The sequence below is a fragment of the Girardinichthys multiradiatus genome, chromosome 20 (genome assembly GCF_021462225.1).
Source record: "Girardinichthys multiradiatus isolate DD_20200921_A chromosome 20, DD_fGirMul_XY1, whole genome shotgun sequence".
Taxonomy (NCBI): Eukaryota; Metazoa; Chordata; class Actinopteri; order Cyprinodontiformes; family Goodeidae; genus Girardinichthys; species Girardinichthys multiradiatus.
The window spans coordinates 29,957,399-29,974,320 of NC_061812.1; the positions used below are offsets into that span (position 1 = coordinate 29,957,399).

At 41.6% G+C, this 16,922-nt stretch overlaps 1 protein-coding gene across 3 annotated transcripts in view; it reads right to left on the bottom strand.

Annotated features, from left to right (window-relative positions):
* LOC124856714 (low-density lipoprotein receptor-related protein 1-like) overlaps positions 1-11,645 on the bottom strand; it is a 149,324-nt gene extending 137,679 nt beyond the window's left edge. For 2 of the 3 annotated variants that reach the window (XM_047347471.1, XM_047347469.1), the window contains exon 1: positions 11,048-11,644. In XM_047347471.1, coding sequence (XP_047203427.1) covers positions 11,048-11,144 — 97 coding nt within the window. In that variant the 5' untranslated portion in view covers positions 11,145-11,644. Of the gene's footprint in view, positions 1-11,047 lie in introns of all 3 variants that reach the window. The other variant, XM_047347470.1, reaches the window with a different exon arrangement.
* Positions 11,646-16,922: the final 5,277 nt, after the last annotated feature.

A 16,922-nucleotide genomic window follows, 5' to 3' on the forward strand; every position in this document is an offset into this window, starting at 1 on the left:
AAAATGTTTTTTTTTTCAATTTTATAAGTACATAATGTGTTACATTTTAACTTTTTGTTAATAAGCTGTTGGCGTATATTGTTAGACTTTGATTGTTGGAATTCCTTTTCCAATCTCAGAATATCTGTTTCCAAGTCTTCTAGTTCTGCATTGTATTTCTTCTTTAAACCTTTTGTTTAGAAAATGTTTTGTCCTCTTAAAAAGGCTTTAAGCTTGTCCCATAGAATAAAACTATCAGGAAAAGAGGAGCAGTTTGTTTCACAAAATAATTTATTTGATCTCTTATAAATTTGTAGAAATCTGGTTTTCGGAGAATGGTTGGGTTTAAGCGCCACTGATATATATTATTAATTTTTTCTGGCATGTGAATTGAGAGAATTAAAGGTGAATGGTCTGATAATATCCTAGACAAAAATTCAGATTCTAAAGCTCTATAAATCATCCGCATTGAAAATAGAAAAAAATCCATCCATGTAAATGAATAGTGGCGACTTGAGTAAAAGGAATAATCCTGCACCTGGGATGCATTAGTCTCCATATCTCTGTGAAATTAAATCCTTTCATAAAATCTATAGTAATTTTGGCTGCTTTGGTTTTAGATATTGATGGGGTGGACTTATCTAGAAGGGGATCCAGGCACAAGTTAAAATCACCCTTATAAGAATATTATGCTGCCCACCTGACACCTTCAAAAATATATCCTGGATAAATGAGTCGTCATCATAATTAGGAGCATATAAATTTGAGAGAATCCAAGGTTCTGAATAAATGTGGCAATCTACTGCAATATATCTCCCCAATGCATCCACAATGGTCTCCCCAGTTGTTACATGGGTATTCTTATTTATTAGTTTTGCCATCCCTCTAGCTTTAGAGTTAAAAGATGATGATATTACATGTCCTACCCAACCTGTCTTCAGTTTCTTATGGTGTGGAATAACTTGACTGGCGTGCACAGAATCCTGACTTCAACCTGAGAGAGCAGAGACTGTGAGCCAGGCTTTCTCACCCAACATCAACGTCTGACCTCACAAATGTTCTAGTGGAAGAAGGTCAACAATTCCCATAAATGCACTCCTAAGCCCTGTGGAAAGTCTTCCCAGATTAGTTGAAGCTGTTACAACACCAAACGGTGGGCTGACACATTGAGCTGATGTCATATTAAACCTTATGGTACCCTATAAAAAATGGGATGTCATTCAAATTCATGTGTGAAAGCAGGTCAGCAAATACTATAACCAATATAGTGTATATTTTCAGGTAGATTTCATTTTCATCACCTGACTCAGCTGGTCTCCTAACATAACAGGAGCTTTAGTTACTCAGCTCATTGTTTTGGTTTTCTGACCAGCAGCTGAAAGTGGGTTACCCTCACTGTGCTCGCTTGCTGTGCCATTTTTCTAAAGCTCCAAGAACCTGCAGTCTGAAACTTACACAAGTTCAAAGAAAAACGATCAACTTATTCTAAAGCACAAGAGAGAGTCTGGGAGCCTATATATCAAACTTGTGTCCTTTATCATTAGAAAAAGGGTTAAACACAGGCCAGAAAAACGATGGAATCCAGACATACACCTGCTATGTGTCTGATCCCAGACAGAAAAACATGTAACATAGACATTTGTCCACACCTCCAATGATTTGTCACAGGTGTTAGAAAATGCTGAAAATTCCCAGTCCTTTGTTGTGCATGGGGCAGTGAGGATGTGACCTAGTAAATAGGAAACCCCTAAACAGCTATGTCTGTCCTACTCTACTAAGCTAACGATGCATAATATCCATAAGATCCAATTACCATATTCTTTCACAGCTGACTCTGAACAATCATGAGCAGGCCTTGGACAGTCTACACTGTATCAAGATCTACCAAGTTTTTAAAAGTGTTCTATCATGTTGTTCCTAAGATATAAAGTCCTTCTAATAAGATGCAAGAGAGATTACCAGAATGACAAGAGTTTTATTTCAGCTGTATGGAGCATGGAGTACCAGTAGCTGCCAATCACCCTCTGTGGCTGCTCCATGCCGGTTGGCTGACTAAAGAAAGGGTACAGAAAAGATAAATTTGTGTGTTTGGATATATTTCTGGTCACAAAGAAAATACCTAGACAGCCGTGAATTGGAAACTATAGAAGCACTACCAATCACTCCTTTTGAGGTGTTTTGGAATAACAGCTGACAAGCTATGAGTCACATGTAAAGCAGCTGACTGCAGGCTAGCTACTCCAGCAGATAGCCCACCTAGTTACCCAGCTAGTAGCTTGTTGCTTGGTAACTAGCTGGGTAAATCAGGGTTACAAAAGGCAAAACAGAACATAGAAAACAGAACATAGAAAGAGGAAACACTGAGTCAGTGGCATGATGGATCATATTGTGGAACCCAGTGCTGCTGTAACACATTGTTGTAAATCTGGTTGGGTGGTCTGATACATTTCTACATTTGTTTTTCCCCTACTACAAAAGCCTAAACAGCTCAAAGCGCGGTTAAAAAACCCTCCATAAAAGAAACTGTCATTCAGTCAGAAGTCCATTCACTCAGGTAAACAGCTAATTCATTTCTCTGTTCCAAGTAGCATAATGAAACTTTTGTAGGTCTCCTTTATGAAAAACTAAACATGTAATCTCTGCAATGCAGAATTAGGCCTTGCTCTACATTCAGGGCACTTCCACGGCGTTAAACAATTAAGGTTAAACCTTTTGCTCGTCATGCAGGACGGATTTCTGTCACTTTATCCCAAGAATGCAAATAAGAATGGAATGGGAGAGATTATCCAGGCAGTGGTTTTTGGCCTGTGCAACAAGTCAAAGATTTCTTGAAGAGACATCGTTATGCTTTTCACAAAATGCATTTAATGCTCAGCTTTATTGGCGTACATAGCTGCTGTCTTATCGACAATGAGCATCTGAAAGTTGTTGGTATTGTCCTTCTTTCAGGGGGCATCCCAAAATCATGCTTTATCCTCAATCCTTATGAAACCCCATCAATCAATGGAGCATGAGCCTAAATTGGGTCACTTTACTGCTCCAACAAAAGCCAATTATAAAGAATAAAACACAGTCAGTATTAGAGGTGTATCACTATAGATTAGAATATCATCAAAAACTTTTTATTTCAGTAATTCAATTCAAAAGGGGAATATTGTTGCAGTCTGGCAGAAACCAGAAAACCAGAAATTTACAGGAAATTATGAAAAAAGATCTTGTTCCTTAATGTATATTCATAAAGCTTGGTCAAAGTTACATGTTCTTTTGGATACTTTTCAGTGAAAATGTGGAAATGAAACTCCAGAAAGATGTGCAGGGTAAAAAATACTGTTGACTTTCACAAAAAAACTAAAATTACTAAAGATGGAAGTAAAATGTTTTGCAGCAGGAGTAAGCAGCCTGACGCCACCTGGTCTTCTTCAACATCTCAGCAGAGCCACAGGCTAATCACCTCGCATGAAATTCATGCAAAAAGAGCCCCGGTCAATCATTGAGTGCACACAATGTACAGTGGGATGGGTGATATGGACAGAATTTGTTTTCACAGTCATTTGTGGCATTTGCTTTGAAAACGCTGAAGGTGACGATGAAAAGTAACTCAATATTAATCTTCATTAACAGCACAGCTAAACAGTCCACAGCAATTTGCACCAAATCAAAATAAAATATATTAATTTAAAAACTGTTCTTATAGAACCAACATTGTGGGGAAATAGCAAAAGCAACAATCCCAACCGGAATGTCAGTTTTGGGGGTTTGCAGACTTCATTAATTAGAGCTTCTGGTTGTCACAAATAATCTGAATTCATAAGGTTAAAATCATGTTTTTTTCCCCAATAATGATAAACGGTACTGTAGCTGCCCATCCCTGCTGTACAGTACAAGGACATATTATGTTTAATGGTCTAATGTTTGAATTTTTAAGAAACTGAGTTTTAGGTTTTAATGGCTGTAAGCTTTAATCATATAAATATAGAGAAAATAATGCTTCACCCTGCGTGTAATAACTCTATATAATGTAAAAAATTCACTTTGTGAACTGAATTACCGGATAAAGTCCCATTTAAGCTGTTATATTTTTCTTTAATCTTCTGTGTATGTGCAGCTGTAACTAAATGTCCTCCATGGGGATCAATAAACATCTTATCTCAACCTAAATCTACTTTTCGGTAATACTCTTATTGAGATATACTTGTATATAATGCTTTGTTAAGTGAACTCTTCTTTACCAGTTGCACTTTAAGTGCTGTATGTAAGCAAAACGAAGCAAAGATCAGACGCATTAACCCCTGTTTCCCCCCAGACTCTTAGATACCAGTAAACATTCAAGTGGTAAACTTTTGGCCTCTTGGATGTCACTGTGTCAATAACACACCACTAACAGCCAAATGTTTTCCACAAATGCTGCAGCAGAGATGTCGGAGGGGGGTAGAAGAGAGCCACTGCAGTACAAGTAGGAAGGAGCCTGTGCTACTTCAAATGAAGAGGGTTTACTGTTTAAATGACGCCAATTCCGATAGATATGTCAAACAAACGTCTGCATTTTGGTCTCCTAAGGAAGGAACCAAAGGCCACCTGTCACGGTTCTGTCACGGTTCACTCTTGATATTGGACCCCACAATGCAGACGAGCAGGCAGCGTGATGGTAAATGAAAAATATTTAATAACGAAAACTCACTCACTACAGGAGGCAGGAACAAAACAAACAAGCAGGCAAGACAGGCATGACATGATCAAAAAATAAGACTTGAACATCAAACTTGACATGAGCATGAGAGTGAAAGATGTTTCCACGAAGACTAAACAGAACAGGTGTGAATATATGGCGTGAAAACCAGGTGGAGCAAGGAGACAGATTAACTTGAAGCAGGTGAACTGAATAAACTTAATTAACAGATCAAGACGTGACTGGAGCAAAACAGACTCTTGAACACAAACTAGAAAAACATGAAGCAAAAGCATAACCAGATCCGAAAACCAAACTTGACAAAACATGAACAAGATGACAAAACAAAAAGCATGAGTCAAAACCTTAACTGTGAAAAACATAAGAAGAAACCCGAAACCAAACACCAAACAACCCTACATCATGACAGAACCCCCCCTTAAGGGCAGATACCAGACGTCCAAACTAAAAGAAAACAACCCGACCAGGCGGTGGGGGCCTCGGTAGGAGGGCCAAAAACAAAAGCAGAGTTCAGGCGGGCGACCAGGAGGTCGTCCTGAGCAGGCACAGAGTTCAGGCGGGCGACCAGGCCTGCACCAAAGACGTGGAGGCCGACTGAGCAGAGTAGAGGACTTCCCAGACACTCTGTGGAACTCCAGAGGCGTGGAACCTGGCGAAACCTCAGAGGCTGAAGCAGAGCCTGGCGAACCCTCAGAGGCTGAAGCAGAGCCTGGCGAACCCTCAGTTCCTGAAGCAGAGCCTGGCGAACCCTCAGCTCTGGGTTCAAAAGCCAGAACGAGGACAAAACGTTCCTTAAACTCCTGCAGACTAGGAACAGGAGCTGAGGCGTTGACGGGAACCTCCGTGACGTGAGGAGGAGCTGAGGCTTCGGCCGGACCCTCCGTGACGTGAGCAGGAGCTGAGGCTTCGGCCGGACCCTCCGTGACGTGAGCAGGAGCTGAGGCGTCGGCCGGACCCTCCGTGACGTGAGCAGGGGCTGAGGCGTCAGCCGGACCCTCAGTGGCGTGGGCTGAGGCGTCGCCGGGGCCCCCAATGACTTGAGCCAGGGCGTCCCTCTTACGACTCCTTCTGCCGTGTGGAGGGGGTTGAGGCTGACTTAGGGTCAGGCTGTGGTGTGTCCGGCCTGGAGTCAGGCTGAGGCTGTGGTGTGTCCGGCCTGGAGTCAGGCTGAGGCTGTGGCGTGTCTGGCTGTGGCGTGTCAGGCTGTGGCGTGTCAGGCTGCTCTGCAGCAGCTTCCTGGAGGCTTGACGTGGACGATGGAGGATGGCAGTAAAACAGCCTTACTGCCGCTTCATACTCCATCTCAATCTGCTTTATCCTCTCCATCAGCTCAGGAGAGGAATACAGGAGACCAGTGGTCCTGAGGATCTTGATTTGGCTTGCAGTGAACCTCAAGCGCTGCTCCAGCTCGGCAGGTGTTGCCCCAGAACTCCGGGCTGGAGCAAGCGCAGACGGCATGGGTGGAGGTGCAGCGAGCCTGGCAGACAGTGCTGTGGCAGACGAAGATGTGGGTTTACTTGCTGCAGCCCTCACGTAGGCTGGCTGGGAAACCACCTCCTCGCCAGGCGACCGGCTGGGAATCCCTGTATGACAGTGATTCTTGCGGCGGGAGGAAGATGACGGCTTTGTTGCCGGTACGGAAGCAGGTGAGGAACGTCGGAGCTGAGGCGGAGGGACAGAACAGCCCTCCCGAACTCTGGCGCTGGGCCGCCTCACGCTCCATCTGTTCCAGCAGCAGAGGAGACGTCAGAACCTCCAAATCCGTCGGCAGAAGTCTCATCGCCTCCTTCATTTGCTGCTTAACCCAGCGATCCCTGGTGCTCTCCTGCCTACTGTCCGCGAGGTCCATGTTTGGCGGACACATACTGTCACGTTTCTGTCACGGTTCACTCTTGATATTGGACCCCACAATGCAGATGAGCAGGCAGCGTGATGGTAAATGAAAAATATTTAATAACAAAAACTCACTCACTACAGGAGGCAGGAACAAAACAAACAAGCAGGCAAGACAGGCATGACATGATCAAAAAATAAGACTTGAACATCAAACTTGACATGAGCATGAGAGTGAAAGATGTTTCCGCGATGACTAACTGAACAGGTGTGAATATATGGCGTGAAAATCAGGTGGAGTAAGGAGACAGATTAACTTGAAGCAGGTGAACTGAATAAACTTAATTAACAGAACAAGACGTGACTGGAGCAAAACAGACTCTTGAACACAAACTAGAAAAACATGAAGCAAAAGCATAAAGCATAAAGACATGTCTGTTAGGTTAATTGGTCACTCTAAATTGCCCTCAGGTGTATGAATGAGTGTGTGCATGGTTGTTTGTGTGTTGCCCTGCGATGGACTGGCGACCTGTCCAGGGTGTACCCTGCCTCTCGCCCATAGACTGCTGGAGATAGGCACCAGCTCCCCCGCGACCCACTATGGAATAAGCGGTAGAAAATGACTGACTGACTGACAAAAGCATAACCAGATCCGAAAACCAAACTTGACAAAACATGAACAAGACGACAAAACAAAAAGCATGAGTCAAATCCTTAACTGTGAAAAACATAAGAAGAAACCCGAAACCAAACACCAAACAACCCTACATCATGACACCACCAAAGGCTTTGAGAAGGGAACTACTGTAGCATTTGTAAGGGGCCACTGGTTTCTTTTTAGTCATGACAGCACTTCCATAGAGTGACGTGATGTGAACTATCTCATTAGGAGTTTTATTTTGCACTGGATGCCCAATTAGCACAGAGCTCCCTGAACAAGTTCAGACTGTTCACATAGGTCTCTTCTGGGGAGCAAAGAGCAAGGTAGACCTAAATAAACTTTGGGGTTGTTAGAAACCCATGGTTTTTATAATGCCTACAGCACAGGAACATAAAAACTGAGGGGAAATCTTTAGAACCAGTATGAAGTAAGCCTAAAGTCTGCAAGAAGAAGCCAACTAGAAAGCCCTGGAAACAAGTGTCATTCATTCAGGCTAAATGTAAAGCACTTTCACTATGACTGATAGTAAGTAATGCGGCTTGTTCTAGAGACGCATCAATCAGCCTTTTTCTGGCCAATTCTAATTCTTCATTCAAACGAATATATAAAACATAAAAGAGAAAAATATGCCACAGTGTAACACAGCGATAACAGTAGTAGTCTTGAACCCAGGAGAAAATGTTAATTATTCCTACCCATGACAGATGTAGGTTTACAGTAAACGGTTAATTTTTCCAACGCATATCAATGTCAACATTTTGAAGCTGGTCCGCCAGAGTTCTGACTTAAATCCAATCTGATAATATGTGGGGGGTGCTAAAGATCAGGGTGATTTCAAGGAGGTATTCAACAGACTTGGAGCTCATCGCCATCAAGAAATGATCAAAATAACAGTCGAAACATGCAAAAAGCTGCTCAGCCGTTATTAGAAGGGTCTGATTGCTGTACTGCCAATTAAAGCTTTTCCACTGATATCTGTGAGTATAACACATTTTCAGCATAACAGAGAAACACATAGATTTTCTTTTCTTTAATTAAACCCCTTGTACATTGTCTTTTTATCTTTTAGGAGATGTCTGAATCATTTCCAAATTACTTTTGAAACCAAATCTGCCTGGGGTATGTTTAACATGCCCATATGTGCAGTCAGATTAATAATTATAAAGTTTAAATCAGGTTAAGCTGTGACAAACAAGGCTGGCGGAGGTCCCACGTTTATCTTGCAACAACATACAGTGAGAAGGACGGTAGGGAAGGTTAAAAACCATCAAATAAAACCAAAGCAAACCAACTTAAAGGGAGGAACTCTTCACTAAAACAGTAAATGTGAACTGAGGCATGAGCTATTTGCTGTAAGACAGGGTTCCTCCGCTGGAGGACTGAGAAACTGCGTGTAACTGCAGGCTCCAGGTAGATAATCAAGGTGGTAATTTATGTGGATTTTGCTCCCTGAGAGCCTCGAAGCGCAGGACTGCTAAGTGAACCGAGAGGACTTCAAAGGCAAAAGGGGAGCATTTCTGGCTCGATGGATCTCACAAACAGGCAGCTTTTGGTTTAAACTTACTGAAACTTTAAATTTAGCAAAATTACAAGAATGGCAAGAATGGTGCAAAGCTGTTCTTCATAAGAGACAATGTTTTACCTGAAACTGTCTACAGTAACAACAATCCTTTACCATCGCACTAAGTGTGCAACTGTAAGTTTTATGGTTTCCATAAGTTATTCCAATTTTGGGGAGGTTGGTTTTCACAAGAGCAGTCTTGAAATGCTTTTCCCATCTGGAAAATAGGTCTAAGAGCTCTCACAATGTGTTGACCACAGGGGTTGTCAGGCCTATTTTCCTGGGGCCGCACCTTGAGCCGTTGCACAACTAAAGATCTATTTTAAAAGCTGAAGAGAAATTCCACCTGCTCAGAAGAAAAATTTGAAAGGTATGAAAAGGTTTCAAAATGTATGAAAAAGTATTTGCTCCCTAACAGATTTCTTTATTGTTTGCCTTTTCAACCGTTTCAGATCATCAAAGAAATGCCAATAGCAGGCAAATACAACTTGAGTAAGTTATGAACTTTTATTATGGATTTGGGGCTTCAAAGTGAGAGTAATTATGTGCAAACTGAGAAAACATGAAACAGTAGTGAATTTCCAAAAAGTGGCCAGCCTACCAAAATCACTCCAACAGTGCATCAAAGACTCATTCAAGAGGTCACAAGATCACCCAGAAGAACATCTAAAGCTCTGCAGACCTTACTGAACTCAGCTAAGATCAGCATTCATGATTTCACAAGAAGATAGATACTAATCAAAATTGGCCTCCATTCTATAGCTCAATGGCAAAAACCGCTGCTGACTACGAAGAACACAAAGCCCTGTCTCGCATTTCCCAAAAAAACATCTTGATGATCCACAAGATCTGTGTGGTAATGTTATTTGGCCTGATAAGACAAAGTGGAACTGTTTCAAAGGTGTGTCCCGTTACATGTCGCATAAAACAAACAGCATTTCAGAAAAACATCAAGCTACCAACAGTCAAGCATGGTAGTGATAGTGTGATGGTCTGGGGCTGATTTACTGATTCATGGCCTGGATGACTTGGTGGAACCATGAATTCTACTCTCGACCAGAATATCCTGTCTGGCCATCACTCAAGCACACTTGCATCATACAGCATGATTGAAAGCAAACAAACAACCCACCTCTGAGTTGCAGAGAAAAATAAAATAATAAAATAAAGGTTTTGGAGTGGCCTAGTCAAAGCCTGAACGTAAATCTGATTAAAATGCTGGGGCATAACCTTAATCGGGCTATTCGGTGCTAGAAAACACTCCAATCTGGCAGAATTAAAACAATTCTGCAAGTACAGTGGGCCAAAATTTCTCCACAGTTATGTAATAACAGTCCCTGTTATTGCAAATGCTTGATGAAGAAGAAATCTGCAAGGAGGAAAATACTTCTTCAAGTTACTTCTGTAAGTTCTGTAAGTTAGCCAAAGGTTTCCATTTTAGCTCTAAATGGGAGTATGGGTTTACAAAAATATTTGTTGTACTGAAGAAGACTTGAAACCTGTGATTTAAATCATAAATTAATGTGCTGTGTAGTCGTATGCGTTTCAAAACTCCTGATAAATGAAGCCAGACTTTTAGAGTACATGTTTGTATTCTAAAGATCATTAAAATATATCAGCTGAAGGTGGAAATCTGGGGTATTGATGTTATTTAAATTAAGATCTTGTACCCCACAGCAGCCTAATGTCTAGCAACACCCCTGATATTGACACAACATTGAGTCACACTGGCACATAGGCATTTATATGCATGCCTGTTGCTTGTAGTGCATAAAGGATTATGAAAGAGAAACTGACCTAAATGATAACTTAGAAGGACAATAGATGGACCTGTTACTGTGATTGGACATAATTCAGATACAGTTTATTTCTAAAAGCATCCCAGTGGCGTTTTAATGATGAGGCTGGTGCATCACACCAGCACAGACATGTAACAGATCCTGAACTGAGTGAAGACTACAAACTTAACATGCATTTCAGACCCCACTGCAGATCCTATGCTTCTCATTTTACCTGTAAACACAACAGGTATTCAGGCCTATATTCATTTTCATCTCTGAATCTCAGAATAAACCCCTGATTATGATTGTATCATAGCAAATAAAACAAATAAATTAGGAAAAACATGAAATCGTTGCAACATCCACAAACAAAAGACGGCTTTGATTGTCTCCCCCACCGATTCCCCACTAAATCGGCATCCAACAACGGTACTGTCCACTCTCACTGCATGCAGACAACATGAAGAATCAACATGCACACGCTTTGATATTCTCCCAGCATCTCAATCGGGACTCAGGTTATGTCTGGCTCGTGCTCTGCTTACCATCGACAGCCCTGGACGGAGCGACCACCTCCAAACTGTGCAGAAATCTCAAGAAAAGCAGCCCTGCCACCAACACGTTGGCCGCGATGCGCAACATTGTATCCTATCTGCGATGGAGTCTGCACATTAATCGTCCCTCGGTTCCTGTCAGGCTGTAAAGGCTGCACGCAAGGCGACGGCGTGTAGAACCGAGCCCAGGGGCAGAAGATGCTCCTCAGCCGGAGGTCTGCGCAGTCCCGGCTGCTGCCTGCCCACTCGGAGGCTGATCTGGTTTGTAGAGTGCCAATGCAAGGAGCTGAGGCTTCTCCCTGCCCGCTTCTGGGGGTGAAGGAGCGTGTAGATCAGGGGGTCCTTGGGTGCATGGAGAGCCCTGCCACAAAGGCTAGCAGGCGGAATTGAGCATCAAGCTAATAACCCCCGATGTGCAGTCTCGATGATGAAGAAGAAGCAGCAGCAGGGCAGGCGCCTGTGATCAGGCAATTTGTCCGTCTTTTGTTCTCCTTGTGCCGGTGAAGGAGCCACAGGGGGCGGGGGGCGCATACAGACGCTGATCAAATGCTCCTCTTCTCCCCACCACCTCTGCTGCCGCTGGCCGCAGATTCAGCCTCTACCCCGGAGCTCAGTCAGTCTGAGTCTGACGTCGGAACATCAGCTGGCCCTCCTCCTCCTCCTTCTTCTCCTCCTCCTCCCCAGTCCCTCATTCACCTCCTCCAAATCACACTCACATGTAAAGCGATGCATTCACCCCCTCCCCGCCCCCATCTGAACCACTTTAGTTTACTTCGTTAGAAAACATGGATACATGGTTTTGTGTTTTTTTACGCATGAAATAACACCCAGCCCCCCTTTCCTATTATACCCCAAAATAAAATCCAGATCGCCTTCAGAGGTCACTTAACTGGATAAACAGAGTCTGCCTGTGCGATCTGAGTATATATATAGCTGTTCCTTGAAGGCCTCAGAGCTTTGTTAGAGAACATTAGTGAACAAACAGCATTATGAAGACCAAGGAACACAGTTGATAGGTCGGGGATAGAGTTGTAGAGAAGTTTAAAGCAAGATTAAGTTATAAATCCCAAGCTTTTACATTCTTTTTTTTAAAGATTTTTATTTACTTAGTTATTTTTTGCAATAGTGGCCTTTATTGACAGTAAACAAACGGTAACTGGGCAAAGAGAGAAGGGGGAAGTCATACAGCAAAGGTCTCAAGGTCAGGAATCGAACCTAGCATTGCTGCGTCGAGGACTACACCCTCTGGATATGGGGTATCCTCTCTACCGCTACACCATGCATCGCCCTACTTTGACATTCTTACACAGAATTGTTTATTCATCATTTTAACCAGACGAGAAAATGACTCAACTCTAAACAAACCAGGACATGGCTGTCCACCTAAATTGGGTAAGGAGAGTGTTAATCAGAGCTTTGGAGGAACTGCAGAGATCCACAGCTCAGGTGGAAGAGTCTGACCTTTATGAAAAAATAAAGTATTGTAAGAAAGTCATAAGAAGTCATATCTGCAGTTTGTCACAGTTTGCAAAGGGAAAATGCTAACATGTGGAAGATGGTTAGGATAATACTGCAAATCATCATCCTAAATGCCCCCACACTATTCTGAAACATGGTTCTAGGAGCATCATGCTCACAGGATGCTTTTCCTCAGAAGGGACAGGAAAGATGGGAAGATGGATGTAGGTTAAATCAGGTAAATCCTGGAAGAAAATCTGTTAGAGGCTGCAAAAGACTCAGCACTGGGACACACGTTCCCTTTCCAGTAGGATGAGAGAAAACATACAGCCCGAGCTTCAATTAAATTGTTTAGATCAAACTATACAAACTATATGTTAAAATGGCCCAGTCAAAGGCAAGACTTAAATCCAATTTGGCAATAGATAAAAATTGATGTTCACAGATGCTCTCCATCCAAACTGACCAAAGAGTTAGCTGGCCCCTGGCCATCCCTTCCTCTGCTCCCCATACTTGGAGCTAGGCCAAGCCACTGTTGTGGTTGTCCTCAGGGCTATTTGATTGAACTGCTTCCCCGGTTCATAGAAGGAGTACACATCCAGGAATGCAGCTGGTAGTAATAGTCGCTGCGCTGCTCTGCAGCCAGTTTGATTTAAGATGAAACATGGAATACTTCTGTTGCAGGTTCAGGTTGGCGAAGACATTAAATCATCAGGTGAAAGACTTGGCATTCGGCTGACAAATATTTGGTTTTTATCACGTGTGTGTATGATATTTGTGCAAGAATCACACAAACATAGGCACCAAGTATTTGTCTTATCTCATTTTTAGACAATTTGGTGCCAGTGTCGAGAGCATTTTGCACTTCATGGAACAGTCTTGTGGGGTTTTTTTGAAAAGTGGAAGAAAACCTCTATTGCTGATATACAGATTATGCAATAAAAAAAGACCTTCAAGGACAGCCTCATCTGTTGGTTATCAGCATGTAAACTTTTAAAGTAAATCTGCATTTCTGAATGATCTTAGTGGTTAATAAGATACAGAGTTTTAACAAATAGCTGCAAACAACTGCAAAGCTGACATTTAATGAGAGATAGAGGAGCATTGTGATAAATAAATCAGATACATTCAGTTTGTGTAGTAAAGCCTTTCAAGGGGGACAGGTGGCTGAAGTCTACAGAGAACAGTCATGCTTAAAGATCCAGGGTTTAAATGTACTGTTCTATTAGCAGCTATAAATAACAAGCCTTGTTTCACATGATAGGGAAAATAGAAGCCAACCTGTGGAAACTGTACTGCATAGGAAAAGGAAACGTATATCTCTCTGGTTTCCCATGTGAACAAAACATAATCTTCTCTATGGGGTTCAGGTCAGGTCAGGTCAGGGCTGTTGATACAATTGGCAGTTTGGGAAGGTACCAAGTCCTGCTGGAAAATGAAATCAACATCTCCATAACGTTTGTCAGCAGAAAGAAGCATAAGGTGCTCTTAAATACAATATCCTGGTAAATGATGGTGTTGAATGTGGACTTCAGAAAACACAGTGGAACATCACCAGGAGATGACACGACACCCCAGATCATCACTGTGACTTCAGGCAACGTGGATTCTGTCCCACAGTAAACTTCCTCCAGACTCTGGGACCTTGATTTCCAAATAAAAATGCAAATTTTACTTTTATCTGAAAAGAGGACTTCGGACCACTGAGCAACAGTCCAATTATTTTTCTCCTTAGCCCAGGTGTAGGATTCGTCTGTGCGTAGCGGCTCTTGATGCACTGACACCAACCTCAGTCCACTTTTTGTTAAGCTCCTCCAAATTCAGGAATGGATTTTGCTTGACAATCCTCTCAAGGCTGTGGCAAGGAGTATTGCTGCAGCAATTTTTCTTACCACACTTTTTCCTTCCACTCAACTTTCTATGAATATGTTTGGATACAGCACTCTGTGAATAACCAGCTTCTTTAGTAATTTCCTTTTGTGGCTTACTCTCCTTGTGGAGGGTGTAAATAAATGTCTTCTGGACATCTGTCCTATCAGCAGTCTTCCCTATGATGTTGTAGCCGACTGACCCAGACTGAGAGACCATTTAGAAGCTCAGGAAACCTTTTCAGGTGTTTTGAGTTAATAAGCTGCTTAAGGTGTGATACCATGAGTTTCTAATATTTAACTTTTTAACTTTAAACTTCTTAAACCCTCTCGCATTTTTTTTCATTGTGTGTTTAATGTTTTTAATGAGCTACAGGGAAGGCATATACAGTGACAATAAGGGCTATGAAATAAAATAAAATAATTAAAACATCAACGCTCTGACCTGTCTAAAGGTCCTCCTCTTTCAGAAGAACATAAGTGAAAGCTTCTATGAAAGAAAAATGCCATAGAAGGTTTTCAACCACCAAGGATTTTTTTTCCCAACTAATTTTGAGCACACGTAACACTGGCATAGGCCATTCTAGCTTCACAACAACAACCTACTGCATAGAAACACTAACCAAGGACAAGGACTCTAGTGGCAGCCTGTTGCATAAGGCTCTTTTCATTTAAAGATTTTCTTTTTCTGTTCCCTTTTCCCCTCCAACGTGGCTTGAATGTAGTTTCTTCTTTATGATTTCTGTTAATAGTTCTGTTCAACAGGCTAATATGATGATGCTAACCAGTTAATATGACGAGACAGAACAAGTCTGAAATGTTTCTTGCAGCACCATTGTTAACAAACATATAGAGATTCAAAAGTGCACATTTTAAGATGAGCAGATGATGACATTCCTTGGAGGTTAATGTCCCTTGTTTAGTAGCAGGACTGACTGATGCATTAAGGCATTATTCTGTTTAACCTTATTAGCCTGTGGAACCCTGTGGAACCCTGTGGAACCCTGTGGAACCCTGTGGAACCCTGTGGAACCCTGTGGAACCCTGTATCCAGAGCAGGCTCTAGGCACAAGCAAACTAAGCCACCACTTAGGCCCCCTGAACTATAAATGCTTGACTTTTAAAACAGACCTTACATCTGTATGTTTTAAATTTGTTTATTGAGAATGAGAATACTATTGAAAATATTTTATATTGTTAAAATTTTACATTTAAGATTTAAAGGAATTGATGAGTTTAGAATATTCCTTGTTTGATTGTTGTGTCAGCATAGTTACAATTTTCTACTGGGAATTTAATCTTTTGTTTGTTTTTGAGCTCGGTTTGTTCCCAAATACATCTCAGTAAAATCATAACCAGTTGTCCTTGAATGTTTTTAAGACCAGCCAGTTAAACTTGGCCTCTCTGCTAGATTCCACCAAATCTGTATTGACTTGATTCATAAAGTTTTATAGATGCTGTTTAGATATTTCACCAATGGAAATACTTTTATACCACCTGGCGATCTGTTTTGCAAAACACTCATTATCACTGAGGTACAAATAAAAAGAAGAACATTTATAGTTGCTCCTGAAGACTTTAGGTGTCGGAGGAAATATACTTTTTAGTTTTGGGTTTTTACAGACCGCTTCAGTGTGGATTTTCCAAGACAATAGATGGTCATGAAGAATAAGTATAAGAGATAACTTGATTGATTTCTTCATTATGGATGGCAATGGGCTTTTTATGACAATCAGATAGTGATCCAGAAAAGTAGCAGCTAACTGAGCTTCTGAAGTCCATTTAATGTCTTAAACAGAACCCTGATTGGTAGCTAAAGATGAGACATTAGCAAAAGAAGGCCAAACAAAGAGGAGAAGAGAGAAGTAGGGTGTTTAAATCATTTCTCTCCTTATTCCACAAACGAAATGTGAGAGCTTTACCGAACAGGATGGATGGCCTTGCTGCTTTGAGGGGAATTCAGTGGGAATATTGTAAAATATTTGGCTCCTGGAAGATATGCCCAGCTCTAATATGTCTCCTTCAGACTCTGTAATCAGACAGTCAAGCTTTAGAGCTTTTTGTTCTTTTAAAGCCTCTCTCTCAAAACAATAATTATAAATCAATGTGATCAAATGCCAGACAGGCTCAAAAATAATTTTATTCAAAAATGTGAATGTTCTGTGTGAATGCTCAGTTTTTTAAATCATAGCAATCTGGGAGTGGACAAAGCACACATTCCAACTTTCTTGACCAAAAAACACAGTTATGTAACCCTACTTCCACTACTTCCCTACTTCCTCCCCCTTATTTCTGAGATTTCTTTCTCTGATCTATTTCAACCAAACAAGGACACTTTAAGTAAGCCTTTTCATTTGCTTATATCATTTGCTTTGGGCCATCTGGCTTTAAAAACTGGCCCAATCTTCTTCAAATATTTATATAGGCATCATTTATTACTTTTGGCCCTTAGAGTCTTTTAGTTTTGTCACAAACAAGATTTTACGATTAAGACCTGTTGGAAGGCATTAAAGAATGTTTCATGAAAAGTTAGAAATTAT